This window comes from Adiantum capillus-veneris, chromosome 14, assembly GCF_014529385.1.
Source record: "Adiantum capillus-veneris isolate H3 chromosome 14, ASM1452938v2, whole genome shotgun sequence".
Taxonomy (NCBI): domain Eukaryota; kingdom Viridiplantae; phylum Streptophyta; class Polypodiopsida; order Polypodiales; family Pteridaceae; genus Adiantum; species Adiantum capillus-veneris.
Window position 1 is genome coordinate 141,635,133 of NC_140944.1, and position 17,405 is coordinate 141,652,537.

At 42.7% G+C, this 17,405-nt stretch overlaps 1 protein-coding gene across 1 annotated transcript; it reads right to left on the bottom strand.

Annotated features, from left to right (window-relative positions):
- Positions 1–14,482: 14,482 nt before the first annotated feature.
- On the bottom strand, positions 14,483–15,406 carry LOC147443262 (uncharacterized). The gene has a single exon (XM_086529489.1). The coding sequence runs from the start codon at positions 15,404–15,406 to the stop codon at positions 14,483–14,485; it is 924 nt and encodes a 307-aa protein (XP_086385615.1).
- Between the last annotated feature and the right edge of the window lie 1,999 nt (positions 15,407–17,405).

The window sequence follows — 17,405 nt, forward strand, 5'->3', positions numbered from 1 at the left end:
AGACTGATGACCCAAGGAAATCCTGAAGTTGTCAAGTTTGATGCATTATGCACATTGCTGTTGCAAGAGTCACTTTCTAGAAAAAACAGGACTAGGCAGCGTGCAGTTGAACAGGCTTTTATTGCTTCTCAAAGAAAGGGTGGTAACAGTAATGCAGCCACTTCTTATGGTTCTGCTGCGAGTGGCAAAAATTCTGTTCCTAATGCTTCTGGTGGCAGCACTTCGTCTGGCAATTCTGGTGATAAGGGCAAAAAGAAGATGCGTTGCCATTATTGTAAAGCCAATGATCACTTGATCAAGTCGTGTCCTAAGTTGAAGGCCAAAGAGGCTAAGAAGAAAGAGGGTGGTTCCACTGCAAATGCTGGTTCCACTACAAATGCAGCCATTGTTGAGTCTTCTGTGAAAGGAGATTGTGATGCTGATGTTGATGCAGAATGGGCGTTTAGCGCAGAGTGCACTTACAATCCTGCTGTCCATGATGCATGTTTGTCAGTTGCTGCAGATTCACATGTGTGGTATTTCGACAGTGGTGCTACAAAGCACATTACCTCACATCGTGAATTGTTTACCTCTCTCGAGTCTGTCCCTCATGGGAATTCAGTCACTTGTGCCAACAACGCCTCTTATCCAGTTCAGGGAGTTGGAAAGATAGTGCTCACTGCTGCTAATGGCAGTTCCTTCACACTTGTTGATGCACTTTATGTACCTGGGATCAAGAAGAATCTCTTGTCTGTATCCGCACTTGCTAGACTTGGACTTGTAGTCAAATTTGTGGATGACAGATGTACAGTTCATGATCTCAGTTTTGGTGATGAAATTGTTGCATCTGGGCTTTTGTGTCGTGGGCTGTATAAGCTCACTTTGTATGACAAGTGTGGACAAAATTTTGCAAATGCTGTTGCAGATTCAAGGGCTATTTCAGATGCAAAACTTTGGCATGCACGTTTTGGTCATCTGAATTTTGCCAGTTTGCTGCGTTTGCAGAAATCTGATATGGTTGCTTCTTTGCCGCCTCTTGAAGCACCTGTCAAACATGTTTGTGAAGGCTGTATTCTGGGTAAAATGCAGCGTTCTAAGTTTCCAAAGGATGGTTCAGTTAGGGCCACATGCAGGTTGCAGCTTGTGCATAGTGATGTTTGTGGGCCCATGCAAACCCCATCCTTGGGCAATTACCTGTACTTTGTGACTTTCATTGATGATTACTCCATTCATGCATGGATATTTCTGCTTAAAGCGAAGTCCGAAGTTTTTATGTGCTTCAAACAATTTTTGGCTATGGCTGAAAATGTCTCAAAATGTACTATGGGCACCCTCCGTTCCGATCGAGGGGGGGAGTATATGTCTCATGAATTTAATGCATTTCTGGCTAGTCGTGGGATAAAACACCAATGTACAGTGCCTTATACACCTCAGCAAAATGGTGTTGTTGAGAGGAAAAACAGGTCACTAACGGAAATGGCACGATGTATGGTCAAAAGTCAAGCTTTGCCACATTCTTTTTGGCTTGAGGCCATCATGTGTGCCACTTATGTACTTAACAGGTGTCCTACAAAAGCTTTGTAGTCTATTACTCCATATGAAGCATGGCATGATAGAAAACCTTCTATTGAGCACATGCGTGTTTTTGGCTGTTTGGCATATGCTTTGGTGCCACAAGTGCAGCGCAGAAAATTGGATGATAAGGCTGTCAAATGTATTTTTGTTGGTTATAGTGCTGAAAGCAAAGCTTACAGGTTGTATCATCCGCAAACAAAACGTATTCTGGTTTCTCGGGATGTAGTGTTTGTGGAAGATTCTGTTCAGCCCTTGTTGTCATGTACTAGAGACAGTAATGTAAGCTCAAAGGACATTTATGACACTTTGTTGCCTCTTTTCAGTGGTGGAAATACGAATGTAAGTTCCAATGAGGCAAATGTACAGCCTATGGGGGTTTCTGAAAATGTTTTAGAACAGCCTATTACTGATGCAGATGTACATGATGTACTTGATGAGGAAAGGGCTGAAAATGAGCAGGCTAGAGGTATGCCAAAATGGCTGGTGCACACTTTGCGTGACAGTAAATTGGATGCACCTTTATCTAGTCGTACTCGTTCAGGCTCTCGCCATGCATCTTATGCATCAGATTGTTATGCTTTGGCTGTGTCTAGTTTACATGATGTTGAGGAGCCTCTGTCTTTTGATGAAGCACAGAATTCAGAAAATTGGATTGCTGCCATGAAATCAGAATATGATGCACTTATAGAGAATGACACATGGACTTTATGTGATTTGCCTCCTGGCAAAAAGGCCATTGGTACGAAGTGGGTTTACAAGTTGAAACGCAAGCCGGATGGTGAGATCGATCGCCATAAGGCTCGACTTGTTGCAAAGGGTTATGCACAACAAAAAGGCATAGATTATGAAGAGACTTTTGCTCCCACTTGTCGTATGACTACTGTGCGTTTTCTATGTGCATTGGCAGCTCATTTTGGTTGGGATGTACATCAATCAGACATTGTTACTGCTTTCTTGAATGGTGACATATTTGAGGAAGTTTATGTAACGCAGCCTCGCGGTTTTGTCATAAAAGGACAAGAGGACAAAGTGTGCAAATGTAAGAAGGCTTTGTATGGGTTGAAGCAATCTCCTCGTGCTTGGTATGAGAAAGCTGACACTCATTTGGTTAAACGAGGCTTTCGTAACAGTCCAACAGAAAGCACATTGTATGTAAAGCGTGAGGATGATGTATTTCTCATTGTGGTTCTTTATGTTGATGATTTGCTGATCACTGGACCAAATGAGAGACATATTGCTGAATTTAAGGCTGATTTGAATGCTACTTTCAAGATGAAAGATTTGGGGCTGTTGCATCATTACTTGGGTATACAGTTTAAGCAGTGTGATGGTGGTATTGCCTTGTGTCAGAAAAGTTACATAGAGACATTGCTATGTAAGTTTGGACTTGAGGATTGCAAACCTATTGCCACTCCCATGGAAACAGGTTTGAAGTTGAGTCTACATGATGCTGGTGATCCTGCTGATGTCACTCTTTACCAAACTGCTGTTGGCTGCCTCATTTATGTATGCAACACGAGGCCAGATATTCAGTTTGCAGTCTCGCAGGTCAGCAGATTTATGCATAGCCCAGGGTCTAAGCATTGGCATGCTGTCAAGAGGATTTTCCGCTACCTTAGTGGCACTTTACATCTTGGCTTGTTTTATCCCAAGGGGGGATCATTGCCGCCAGACTTACATGCTTTTTCGGACTCAAATTGGGCTGGTTGTTTTGACACGCGAGTGTCCACAAGTGGTTTTTGTTTCATGCTTGGCAGTTCATGTATATCATGATTGAGCAAGAAGCAACCTACTGTGGCCACTTCGAGTTGTGAGGCTGAGTACAGGGCAGTCTTCACAGCTACGGTTGAGTGTGTATGGCTCAGACGCCTTATGGCTGACTTGGGTGTTGGACAGGACACTGCCAACACTATCTACACTGACAGTCAGAGCGCATTGGCAGTTGCAAGGAACCCAGTTTTTCATGCTCGCACAAAGCACATTGAGGTGCATTACCACTATGTCAGGGAGAGGCTCTCAGCAGGAGAGATCAGCTTGGCTTATGTGCCAACACAGGACAACCTTGCAGATCTTTTCACAAAGGCATTGTCTCGTGAGAAGCTTGAAGCTTTCCGCAAAGCTTTGGGCTTACTCCCCTTTGTGGACTGATCCTGTACTCAGGGCATGGCACTTCCCTTTACTCATGTGCCAGCTCTCGTTCACCGCATCACTCCAGGGGGGATTTGTTACCATATACATGTGGTAGTGATGTGTGTGAACACACTAGGACCGCCGGGGCATTTTTTCCCTCTTTAGGAGGTTTTTTCCCCCGTGCATTGTATATACGCCCATCGCTCTAGGGCTATCTATCTTTCCATTGCACACTAAGTAACACACTCTCTATTGTGTGCCTTGAGCTTCCTTCGTCTTCTCCAAGCTGTGTGTGTTTCTCTGCAACCCTAATTCCAACATGAAGTTATTGGCACGCCGTAAATATGGACATCACACGCAATACTAAATCTAAAGAAGAACACATGGATAATTTCAAGCACAATACCAATAGATGATGTATGGCTATTTAATACTTGGGTCAAAATGAAGGAATCATGTCTACTCGAAGCCAAATGCACTAGAGAAGGTGTGATCATTGGCGTTTGCTCCAATGATACTCTCACTGCATCTATCATGATGTTGATGATTTTTTGTAATGATGAGCGCGACTTTATTATTTTATTGAGCACGAGAAAAATATTATTATTCCGTGGGTGATTAGCAAGGAAATCACTATCAATATCATTTTGAATGATTTGTTCAAAAGATGTATTATTGTTGGTTGAGGAACCCATGTACGTGTAGTTCCCCCCCCCCCCCCCCCCTTGGGCTATGGGGTGGAAGGAAGACAAGTGAATGAAACACGCACACACTGAGAGAGAGAGAGAGAGAGAGAGAGAGAGAGAGAGAGAGAGATGGGAATTTACAAGATGAGAAATAGATGAAAGCAATATAATACAAAGAGTGTTTTTCTGCGTGGAGGTGATGAAGCGTCAATGTTGTAGAGGAGTGCTACTTTGTCTCTTCGACAAAAGATGTGATGAGGCCTAACTTGTTGACGGTGAATTTTCCAGTTCGGACAAGGGAGGCTAGTAGCTCACGTGCATCCAGCACATCAGAAGCATATAAGTCAACAAAGTTTTTGTCAAGGTGCAATACTTTGTCGACTATGTCACCCGCTAAGGAAACATCAATTGCGGAAGCTTTGTTGGCCAAAATATTTCCTTCAAGCTTAGGCACCAAAACAATAGTTGTAGATTTTGAACAAATAGAGCAAAAGTATGCCTCTTGTTGGTGATGAATCTTAGTAGATTTGCATTGACCGCAAAAACGTTCCACCAAAATTGAGTTCACATTCACAAAGTGCAGTGTGCCAGTCACCTATGTATAGGTACTTGACGAGTTAGAGCTTTCTTGAGTTATTATGGGGAAAAAGGAAAAGCAAGATCAATACTTACTTCTTGATTGTGACCAACATCAAGAATATGGGCCTTATATGCTTCCTCCAAACGATAGTTGAGACGAGAACTTTTGACGTGTGCTAGGATAGTAATATCCAAGACTGAGAGTGTATTGCTTCTACCTGTGAAGGAACCTATGTTTCGTGCAACAAACATAGGATGCACACCGGTCTCAAGAGCACGAAATATAGAGTGGTAATCGTCTTTGCGTGCATTGACGAAGCTAAGTTGTGATGGCAAGAGAGGGAAAATATTAGAAAGTTGCAAATCTATAGAAGGGCGAAGGTAAGTAAGCCTTACAGGGCACGAATTTCAACTGTTGGGCCATCTGCAACAACAAGATCACCTTGGGAAGACCAGCTTTTGAAGTGCTAGCATGGCCCTGTATAACAACAAAAGCTACAGTTCCAAAGTGTGTATGGGTGCCTTGTGCATGCAAGGACTGTGTCTCATCCAAAAATTCACGCACTTTGCTCTCTGGGTAGAAACTAAGGCTGACTTCAAAAGGCTTTGTCTTTTCTACGAGCATGGAAGCGTTGAAGAATAGTACATAAGGAGATGTGCAACCATCTGACTTAGTTTATTTTTAACAGCTACATTCTCAATGTGGACAAAGTCTCCTACAGCAAGGGTGTCAATGAATTGCTCAATAAATTGATCGCTAACAACACAAGTGATGGTGTCAGTGTTGAGTGGGTCAACTAGGTCTGCCTTAAGGTAACGCATATACTTAGCGACTTCTGGGCTTTGTTTGTAGGTTCCATATCGGTTAAGTATGCACCCCTCTAAAGCGAAACGAGGGCAAGTTTCAATGATGTCACCAATGCGCCATAGAGGGATCTTAGTGGGAATATAAGGCACAAGAGAAGATGAACTAGCAGGAATTACATTTTTATGGTGACACTCCGCAACGCTCTCTTTACCCTCCGCAACGCTCTCTTTTTTTTGTAGCTGCAAGTGGTGGTCCCCCTAGAAAAGGTTTGGCTTCCACAACAAAAAACAAAACTTGTAAGGGTTGGATACAACAGTAGAATATCTATGTGGTGCAAGCAAGCCTTACTTAGTTCCGTTGTCGCCTCGTACGTCTTGAAAAGTGTAAGTGCTACTAGTTTGATCTATACGCTTGAGGGATTTCGACCCAATGCCAAGAGAAGGAGAAACATCAACCTTAGCCAGGCTCGAAACGCTCCTTGTGCGGAGTGGAGGCACATGATCAAGAATGAGGCCACTATCAATCCCAAGAATGATGTAGTTGTATCATGGTGCACTATCTTGTGTAACTCTGTAGAAACAGAAAGAAAAATCGCATTATTGCCAAGCCTACATCAAGCATTTTCTATAAGTTAGCAAACTATTGAGTCACCATTTTCAAACTCTATCGAGCGAACATCACTAGATTCATCGCACATGGGTTCGACGTTGTCATCGTAGCCATCGTAATGTCCATCGAGTGGATTTCACGAGGAGGAAGAGACAGCCATATTAAAAGAGGATGGTAAATAATGTTTACACAATTATTACTTGATGTGTTCAAAAGAAGCAAAGGGTAAAGAACATCCTTTAGCTACAGGATAAATAAGTTTATAGAAACAATACTTCAGAGAGTCACAAGGATCTTAGGATCAATAAGGGAGAGGGATGTTTTTGAAGTGATTTTTCAAGCAGCAAGACCACTTATATACTGCAACCTCCCTTCTATTTCTCAAAGCTCACTAAGTCTTAAAGGCAATCTACTATCATATCTATTAAATAGATTTGACACATAAATGGATTTGACAACTTTAGACACATGCAAATGCAAGAGAACATAATATTCAAAGAAATTAAGGAACTAGTGGACAAGTGTGTGTTGGGGTCTAGTGTTTCCACCATGCTCATGCGTTGAACACCCTAGAAAGAACGAATGGACAAGCCTAAAATTTCCTCTTTGAAAACTCAGTGAAAAGAAATTTGCATACTCGAGGAAATGGTTTTTCTAGAGCGCTTGGAGGGAAAAGGATTTCCAAAAACCAGTGCTCGTGGAAACGTGCCAGTTTCAATCTCAAAAATGCCAGTTGAGGACACGATAGTGTTTGGAAAAAAACATTTTTTCAAACATACAAAAATTCCTTTCCTTGGATTTGTTAAGAGAAAAATTTAGAGAATCAAGTTGATTTTTCTAGGCATGCACTATTTTTCTCTATTTTGGAGCCTACTTTCTTAGCATTTCCTCTTGGCAAAATCAAGGTATTATTTAGTGCTCGAGAAAAATGTGTCCTTGCTTAATATCGTGTTGTTTTCAATTTCCAAAGTGCTAGTTGGACGCAAGGGGAAAAGGAGAATTTCCACCCCAAAGTAGAGGACAATAGTGTAAAGAACTTTAAAAACATTGTAATTTGTGAAAATCTCCTCTTGGGAAATTTAAGCAAAGGAATTCTGTATGCGTGGGAAGATGCTTTTTCTCAAATATTGATATTATTAGAGCTTGCGTATGACGGCTGTGTCGAAGGTGACGCCGTGTTGCCTGCGGTGGGAAGCAAGGCTCAACTTTCAAGTCGTGACGCAAACTCGCAGAGGAGAGGAGTTTTCTTGCGCCACGAGCATTGTTCGAGGAAAATGTGTCTCAACTTAATATCGTGTTGTTTTCAATTTCAGAAATGTCGGTTTAGGGCAAAGGGAAAAGGAGAAATTATGCCACTAAATAGAGAAAAGTAGTGTAAAAAACTTTAAAAAGTTTCCTTATTTCCTAAAATTTCCTCTTGGAATATTCAAGAAAGGATTCAATTATTCAAGCAATTAGAAGTTGTCCTCTAGGCAAGCTGGAAAAGTCTATACCTAGCTTTTCATTTTAATATTGAGGATGGAGATTGGAGAAGAAAGATTTGACAGGTAGGCTATGTCGCTTTGTACGTGATCAGCAGTTTCTGAGGAAAATGTGTCTCAGCTTAATATCCTACTAGTTTCAATTTCAAAAATGCCGATAGAGGGCACGAGAAAAAGGAGAAATGCCGCCCAAAAAAAAAAAGTGTAAAAATCTTTAAAAATGGCCTAATTTTCTAAAATTTCCTCTTGAAATAAAGAAGGAAAGGTGCCAATATTGTTTTCGAGAGCATCTAACATGCGGAGTTGCGATTGGTCACATAGTGCCTTGATTTGTGTGTGTGTGTGTGTGAGTATCGTGCAAAAATACTAATTCTCTCTCTTTCTCTCACACACAACCACACACAAATTAACATGAGATGATGCAACACGCAAGGCAGTGTTCGGGAAAAATGTGTTTCAGCTTAATATCTTGCCGTTTTCAATTTCCAAAATGCCGGTTGAGGGCAAGGGGAAAAGGAGAAATTTCGCCCCAAAATAGAGAAAAATAGTGCAAAAATCGACAAAACATATGTATTGTACGTTCGAAAATTTGATTTTTCCCAAAGACTGCCACCGGTGCTCGAAAAAAACTTTTTCTCAAAAACTTGACAAATATGTAAAACAACAGAGGTAAATTGACAATATTTGAAGGGAACTGAACTCCCACTAATTTTCTTAAAATTTTGTAGGTTTTCACACTTTCAAATATAAAATTTAGAGGTAAATTGAGGGGACAGCAGCAGAGCTATGGAGAGCTCTCTCTCTCTCTCTCTCTCTCTCTCTCTCTCTCACACACACACACACACACACACACACACACACACACACACAGGCATTCATTGAAGCGCATCTGGACAGCTGTAGTACTGTACAGATATCGGGGATTGTACTCTGGTTGCATTCATTGAAGCGCGTCTGGACAGCTTGCAGAAAAGCGCTCTAAGCACATGTCAAGCTCGCAAGTCGCAAGGAGTGAGAGGACAGCGGCAGCTATGGAGAGTTCTCTCTCTCTCTCTCTCTCTCTCTCTCTCTCTCTCTCAGGCAATCGAGGCCCAGTTGAATTCGAGGGTCTGGACACTGACTGTAGTTATTGAAGCACACGTGTCGAGTCTGGACTGCTGCAGAAAACCGAGGTGCTCAAACTCTGAGGCTTGAGCGCACGTGAAGCTCGTGAGTCGCAAGGAGTTTGTGCAACCTCATGCCATTGGACAGCCTTGGGTCGACGTCTGACGGCAACTGCAACTGCAGAGGCTCATGTTCCCTCACACCTTTCTCAACTCCAAAAGAGTTGGGCCGTCCACGTGGAGCACATCTGTGAAGTACGCCTAAGGTCGCCCAACACTAAGGCCTTTCCTTAGCAGGCCAAAAAGGATACCTCCCTGTGGGCAGTGACTTTTGGCCTCCTCTTTCTTTAAACTTTTGAGGTTAACTTTCCTTTTCTTTTTTTCCAAATCCAGCCACCATCTCCCTTTACACTTTCATAAAATAGGAACTTGATAATATCGTTCCCATGCAGTCGGTGCTCCCCCATGCCAAGACTGCCAAATATCACCCACATCAATGCACTCGAACCCCGTCTTGCTAGCTCGAATCCATCAGAAATTTTTTCCGCACTCCAAATTTCTCAAGCTCGCTAATCAAAACCGCTAAAGGACCGAAAAAATGCTACTGACCGCCTTACATTCTCCTTGGCATGTCCCGTCGCCCATGATTTTGATTTCCAAGCCGTCGATTTCAACTGACCCCACGCAATGCATGCTACCTTGCCAAACCTGGTCGAGGCAAGAAATAAACCTGGCGGCACGCCTTTTAATGCGGACAACCTTGCACACACCAGACCCCTGGAAAACTTTCAACTGGCCATAACTTTCCATCTGTGAGCCCGCTTCTCAATCCGAGAAGACCGGCATGCTCCACAAATTGAGCACTTCAAGCATATCAACTCGCATCATCTCTTGCCAACCACTTGCACCCGCCCAATCCGGCGAGGATCTGCAATGCATCCCACTTCAAGGTGCCATATCTTTCACATTCGGGCTCCGTTTGTTGACGAGTCGTCTGGACCTGCTCGGAAAGCCCATCGAGCACAACACCCTGGCACACAAAACCACCACTTTGGTCATATAATGCCATCACCCAGTTTGGCGTCTGGCAGCACACCCTTGGCCAAAAAAACCATCATATGCATACATTTCCCAATCCACCTAACCACATTGGCACTTCACAGCTGCATTATCACCTGGGCCTGCATCTGCTCAACCACATAGCCCTGCTTGTGCCCATTTCTATCGTCGACAGCATTTGGTTCTACCAACGTGATGTGAATGCAATAACCGGATCCACGTTTGAGAGAGAGAGAGAGAGAGAGAGAGAGAGAGAGAGAGAGAGAGAGAGAGAGAGAGAGAGAGAGAGAGAGAGAGAGATTTAATATGCCTCAGCAATAAAGCCCACGGGGTTTTTAATGAAGACCCCATCATGGGATCGACGACCAGGCAATACGCACAGATCTTGAGGAGATCGGACTTCCAACAAAAAATTATGTGGGCTTTTGGTGTCGACAATGCGTAACCTTAACATATAAAGTAATCTTCAGTAGGCAAAAGTAAACTAGGACAAAAATAAATAAACTCGGACACGCTTGAATAAAATCGAACGACCAATTTTGTATCGGATTTCCCACGTGCAGATGGTCGCCCTCAATCCCATGACGGGGTCTTCATTCAGGACCCCGTCGGATTTAGTAACGAGGATAGATTTAGTAACGAGGTTGGGAGCAACGCGCACAGATCTCGAGGAGATCAAATGGCCAACAAAAAATCAGTGCAGCATGTTCCTCCCCCAAATTCGAAATCGAGCATGCATCGTTGGAGCCCGATGCCTTAACCACAAGTACGTGTGGCTTTTGGTTTCCACAATGCATAAACATCTAAAATGAGCTTGGACAGGCAAAAGTAAACCACGACAAAAATAAATAAAATCGGACAGGCTTGAATAAAATCGGATGGCCGATTTTATCTTGGATCTTCCGCGTGCAGATGGTCACCGTCGATCTCATGATGGGATCTTCATTAAAGACCCCATGGGATTTAGCAATAGCAAACACAAGAGAGATAATAAGGTCGAATACACACTATCAAAGCCTCTGTCCATCCCCTTAGAGGACGGACGGGTAAGCTTTACACATTGCTATGCCAAAGCCGTAATGAACTAATAAAAGCTCCTCCCCTGACGGGTAAGCTTTACACATTGCTGTGCCCAAGCCGTAATGAAATAATAAAAGCTCCTCCCGCTTGCACGAAAGGCGTTTATCCTATTGGTTGAGCCCTTCGTTGGCACTACCGTTAGGCAACGTCTATGGGGAGGAATTTTGCTGCCATGGCCATAGGGGCTTTGGCCAATCAAGATTCGTCGTGCAAGGGTGTTGTTTTTATGTGGAATACATGCATGCAATTACTATTTTTGCTTGGTGTAGAAGGTAGTCTAGGCTTTGCGCGTAAAGACTTCGACATGAATTCTTGACGAAAGCATGTTTTTCTGGACATACTGGCGCTACTGCACCAGGTGCGGTTTCTGCACTACTTTTGGACACAATTTCTTGTGTGTTTGTGAGAGAGTGATTGATGCACTATATTGAACATGCGTACGTGTGTGGCAATTGTTTTATTTCTAGCACGTGTGTTTCTCGATATGTATCACTCTCTACACACTGCAGCTCTCTCTCTGAGTCCCATACTAGTAACTACTATGGAGTATGCATCTTCTGTGGAGCTTCCATTGTTCATCTACGTTCGAGGTTTCCTTGATCACAATTTTTTGTTTTTTGGTGCTCTGAGCGAATGTAAAAGTGATGTTTTCTTTGTTTGTATGCTTTGTGAGATGGACCTTCCATTGTTCATTTGTGTGTGAGATGATGAACGTGTCTAGGATGACGAGGCAAGGATGCTCACTATCTAACCACACGAACTTAAAGATTAAACTAGAGTGCTTCATTAGGCTGTATAATCGGAAGTGGATAAGAAACTAGTATAAAGGTACAAGCCTTCAAGGTGATTGCAATTAGAGGGAGCAAGCACTGAACAAGAGTATAGATCCGTAAAGAAGGTTGTAGAAATGAAAGGTGTGTGTGTGTGTGTGTGTGTGTGTGTGTGTGTGTGTGTGTGTGTGTGTGTGTGTGTGTGTGTGTGCGCGCGAGAGAGAGAGAGAGAGAGAGAGAGAGAGAGAGAGAAAGAGAGAGGGGACTTATTATTTGTTTTGCACAAATGTTGTTACTCCAAGTGAGTGTAAGTGACTGAAACGATTTGATGAAAATAGTATGCCAAAAAGTTGATGAATTAAGAACGGAACTTTGAATGTAGCATGCAATGACTTCTTTACAATGAAATGGACAAAACTTCTGTGGAGAAGAGGAGGAGGACTATATCGATAATATGGTCTTCAAAGTTGCGCGTGTGGGTAACTGGTTGACAGAGAAATAGCGCGAAACGAATTGTTTAGCTGACTGAAGGTGGTTGGGGACCACATTAGAGTAATTTAATTCTATAGTCTTGAGTAGGCCGAGCACGTCCGCAATCTGCACGAACAACATACAATGGTGTTTTGTGGAGCAACTAGCCAGCACGGTGATGTCGATGGCGATTTGTCGACTGAGTGTATTCCAAGTGATGTAATGAGGATGCCATGGGGTAGGTGGTTGAAATGGCCATGAAATGAACTCACTCCTTTTATACATGTAGTGTTTGAGCACCCGCTCTTGCAAATTCGGGTAAAGACAGTATTGCAACTTGTACATTGCAGTCTCAAATTCTGGCTGCTGCTCAATCAGATCAGCTGGAATTGGCCTACCCATTCTAAACTGAAAAGAAAAAGCATTTAAATCAAAGCAGTTGATAAGTTGTCATGTCTCTCATAGTTTGAGTGGAAACAAAAAGACATTGTTGTAGGAAATGATCAAAGTTATGTGACAAAGACAGTGAGCAAAACAATGAAATAAAGACGGCAGTAGTTCGCAGCTATATTTTCTTGTGATTTTTCAAAAAATAATATATTCTCAACCTTGGTGGATGTCCCGAACAAACGTAATAACCTAATGAGGTTGTTGTTTTGTGTTGTTTAATATAGAAATGGTCTAAGTTTCTAGCTTTATGTATATTGGTACTAGTTGCTAAAGTGGTAATTTCAAAATTGTCCACAAAAAGACATTGTTGTAGGCAATGATCAAAGTTATGTGACAAAGACAGTGAGCAAAACAATGAAATAAAGACGGCAGTAGTTCACAGCTATATTTTCTTGTGTTTTTTCAAAAAATAATATATTCTCAACCCTGGTGGATGTCCGGAACAAACGTTATAACCTAATGCAGTTGTTGTTTTGTGTTGTTTAATATAGAAATGTTCTAAGTTTCTAGCTTTAGGAATATTGGTACTAGTTGCTAAAGTGGTAATTTCAAAATTGTCCTCGAAAGGAATATGTGTCTGCATGTCCGCTCGCATTCTCTTCGAAGGATTGCGCTTGTGCTGGCCAATACGTGTATGGATGTTATTCGTAACTCCGGTATATCTCCTATCGTTTTTCGTCGTATACTGTAGACTATGTAGTCTTCCCGCGACGTTGCTTTTTCTGGGGTGGAAGGACGGTGCTTGTCTCTGGTTGTTGATGAGTGTCTAAATCTGCAATCCTTGTTATCCATACTTGCCTTGGTCTGTTGCAACTAGCTCGTATGGGGAGGCTGGTTGGCTGTAATTTACTGCCTTGTGTTCGCTGTAGTGCCATGCTACCTTCTGGATTGTGATAGGTGGATTAGTTGCGTTGTGCGTGTGGTTTGCCGAAGTCATGAAATTTGTCAATATAGTGGCACATTTTTCTTGAGTAGCTTTTGAAAGTTCAGCCAAATCAATGTTGTAACCAAACCGCAGTTGCTCCATCGCGTACAATGTAATTCCTTCAGTTTTTGTGTCGAGGAGTTGTTGTGCTTCAACATTACGCAACATACTCTCATCATCGTTATCAAGCTCTTCAAGTATTTGCTTCATGAGACTTGCAAGATGTAGGAGCAAGCTGGTTAGCACAACAGACAGAAGGCATTATATTTTCCTTTTCTAATAGTACCTGTTGTCATCCTGTCTGTGTTTGGTGTGGCCATTGTTTGGTCTAGAGCTTTATATCTTGCGTCGCAAGTTGCGACGCTCTTGAAAAGTATGGAATCCCTCAATATATGCAGGGGGTTTCTCGCCTGCTAAGTTTGCCAATCTCATCTGCTTAGTCGAATATTTTGATGACCCTCTTATCGTATTTTCGAAGAATTAAGATCCGACAAACGATTAAACACAAATGAATGAAGTGAGGAAAGGAAGAGTAGTAAATTTACATAAAGGTGGATTAGAGTGAGCGGGGGGTGATAGGGAAAATCTCTCTCAGCAGTGCAACTTATTGAACATGACAAGTCGACAGAAGAGGAAGATGAGCAGTAGAACAAAAAAAATTTCTGCTTTGTATAGAAGGCAGTGTTACAAGGTGAATTCTTTCATGTTTAATAGAAAGAGGAATTGATACTGAAGAGGGGGGAAGGAAACTTTCACGTTTTAGATGGTCATAAAAATCTAGATTGGTGGTGTGACATCTCTGGCGCAGGAGAGCTCTAGTAAATGTAGTCGGGTTCGCTCAGTGACGCGTGACAGCATCACGTATAGAAGGCCAGGGCGATAGACTTCTTTTACAATGAGCAAAATGTTGGTGTTGATTGTTGCGCCTTGGGACTTGTGTCCAGTCATAGCATAGGCGAGAGCTACTGGGAATGTGGATTTATGGTACCAGTGCCCATTGAATGTCCGCCTGCTATGCTTAGACCGTCGAAGTGTAAGTTCCTGTTTGGATGTTTCCAGTGTGACTTTGATTTCTTTGACGCCTCCTTCTGCTCCGATTGTTAAGTCTATGTTCTCTGTTATGAGCGCCTTTGCTCCTTCTACTATTCTGTCAATTGTGTGGAAATCGGGATCTTCAAGCCATGCTTGGAGCTCAGGGACGTTGTGTGCATTCGTTTTGAGGCCGATTTGGATGATATGACTATGCCGATGGAAGCGTTCCAAGAGAAGGTTATTATAATAACGAACGTCACTCTTGTGTGTGCAAATGATTGTCATATTCCTATCCATGTGTTGCTCTATTTGATCCTGCTTTATGATGTGGTCACCGAGCGCATCGTGGATCCCTTTCTTTGTGGGGAGCCTGACTCTTATTGTATTGAGTAACTCTATAAAAGAGATATCTTTTGCATGGCGCACTGAGCAAGACATAATGTACGTAGTAGCAGTGGACCAATAAGTGGAGCTTGTGATGTGGCATGAGTAGCACTGATCACTTTTATGCCTGCATACTGGTGGCAATTGTGCCAAATCACCGAACAAGAAGAACTTTTTATCTTTGAATGGGTCCAGCAGTGTGCCGTTGGTGACATTCACAATTTGTCGTACTATGAGATCAAAAGTTTGCTTTGTCAACATAGAAATCTCGTCTATGATAATCATGTCTACCTCTTTAATACTAATGTATCTGTCATCAGTTTCGGAGATTGACAAGGGCTATTGTTGTGTGCGCACTGTTATCTTGAATTGGTAATGGACAGTTGTTGATGTTGCTTAACCTCGTGGCTGCTGCACCAGTCGAAGCAGCGACTATGACAGTTTTTCCTTGCATTATGAGTTGGCTTGTGATATATCTTATGAGGAAGCTTTTGCCACTCCCAGGAGTGCCTGTGATCACATGCAATCCACCCTTTGCCGTTGTGAGCTTCTTATAGATCTCTGCTTGTTCAGATTTCAGTGACGCGTTTTGGACGTTTTGAAGCTCGTTTAGAAGGGCAGAGATACGAGATGACATGTCCTGTTGCTCGTAGTCTGTTTGCACATCTGGACATTGAAATGAGGCATCCTTTGTTGAGGATGTCTTCTATAGTATCATGTTGTGAAATTGGTGTGTTTGGTATGTCGTGAGCATATTTCGTTGTGTGTACTCTGTGATGTACATCTCAAGATCCTCATCTGTCAGTATCAAATTTCTAATTTTGCACTCAAGATAGTATGACCTGGACGTGTTCTCTGGTGAGAGCAGCTGGGATTCGTTTTTGAAGGTGATGCTCTTTAGCAGCACGTTGTAAAAGAAAGCCTCCAGATGATGCCCAGGGGGAAAGTCTGTGAAACGGACCAGTCGACGTTGCCGCTGCAGCGATTGGCCGTAGGTATTCTCCTCTGAAATATTTTTTTTCGTTTCTTTTCCCTTTGTTACTATGTAATTCTTGTGGAAGTCGTAGAATGTAAGCTTCTCCAGAGTTTGTGGTTGTACGCAATACAGATCAACAGGGTGCAGGACGACATCATTTTTGTGAGAAATGATTCGTTGTCGTAGTGTCGGGGGTGATGAGTCGACGTATTGGACGCTATCGCTCTTTGAAATGATTGGGATTTGCAAACAATTTAATGCCACTTCTGTTGCTGAGATAGGTTTCAATAATAAAGAGGCTGAGATCAGCTTCAATTTTACAGTGTCAAGGCCACCTAGGCTTAAGCGCTCTGCATCTTCTGAGCGGATGTTGAGATGGCCCATTGGTTCAATTTTGAGTGCATACTTCAAGAGGTAGTAGGAGAGCGATGAATAGGTGACCCGCTGTATATTCATATGTGCACCCCATACCAAGAGCAGTGTAGGGTGGTACGGTACGACATTTCTGTCTTCATGCCGGGGCCTAAAGTATTGCCATCTGTGGTTTTGTTCATTGAAGATTGGGTTTGGATTTGGCTGCGCATGAAATGGAAACCCGTGTTTACATACTCCATCTCTTTGACCGTGGTAACAACTTGTACGACACTTGTGAAGTTGTTTCCTAAGTACGAGTTCTCAGAGCCTGCTTACTTCTAGCAAAATCACAGAGCCAGTTTCTGTCGGGATATATGCAGCTATTTCAGCAGATAGTTGCTCTTTGTCTTCTTCATGGATCCACAGTATGACAAGAGCATGCAATGATCCTCTATTTTGGACCTCATATCTAACCAAGTGGTGTTGCACACGGCCCAACACACCTTTTGCAAGTATATATTTGGACATAAGCATTTGGAACTTAGAGTGGAAGTTGACGGCGCATTCGACTGTCGTCTGTCCAGGTGAAGGAGGCGTTCAACTGACGTGCAATTAGCTCGATTGTGTCAATATCATGCCATCTTGTGTCTGTGACCTCATCGGCAGTGAAAGTCAAGAAGAAATCAGGCATTCCCCATTCGTCCACCATTTCTATCAAGTCCTTTAGGTTCTTGCAATGCCACGAGCAGGAACCTGGCATGCTAGAAGGGGTGTTGTACCGAAGCACATGTCTCACAGTATCTTCGTCAATTGCTATACGATTGGCCCTCTTGTAGTTGTCAATGTCCTTTTGCAACAAGCTCATGTGTGTATTGTTAGCCAACATAAGTGTCTGCTTTAGTTGGTACATTATGAGCAGGTATGGCTTGTACAGGGTGTAAACGGAGAACAGAG

Bases quoted from the DNA above. Each gene is read 5' to 3' on its own strand.
- LOC147443262 (XM_086529489.1), bottom strand. From the start codon at position 15,406: ATGATTATCATAGACGAGATTTCTATGTTGACAAAGCAAACTTTTGAT.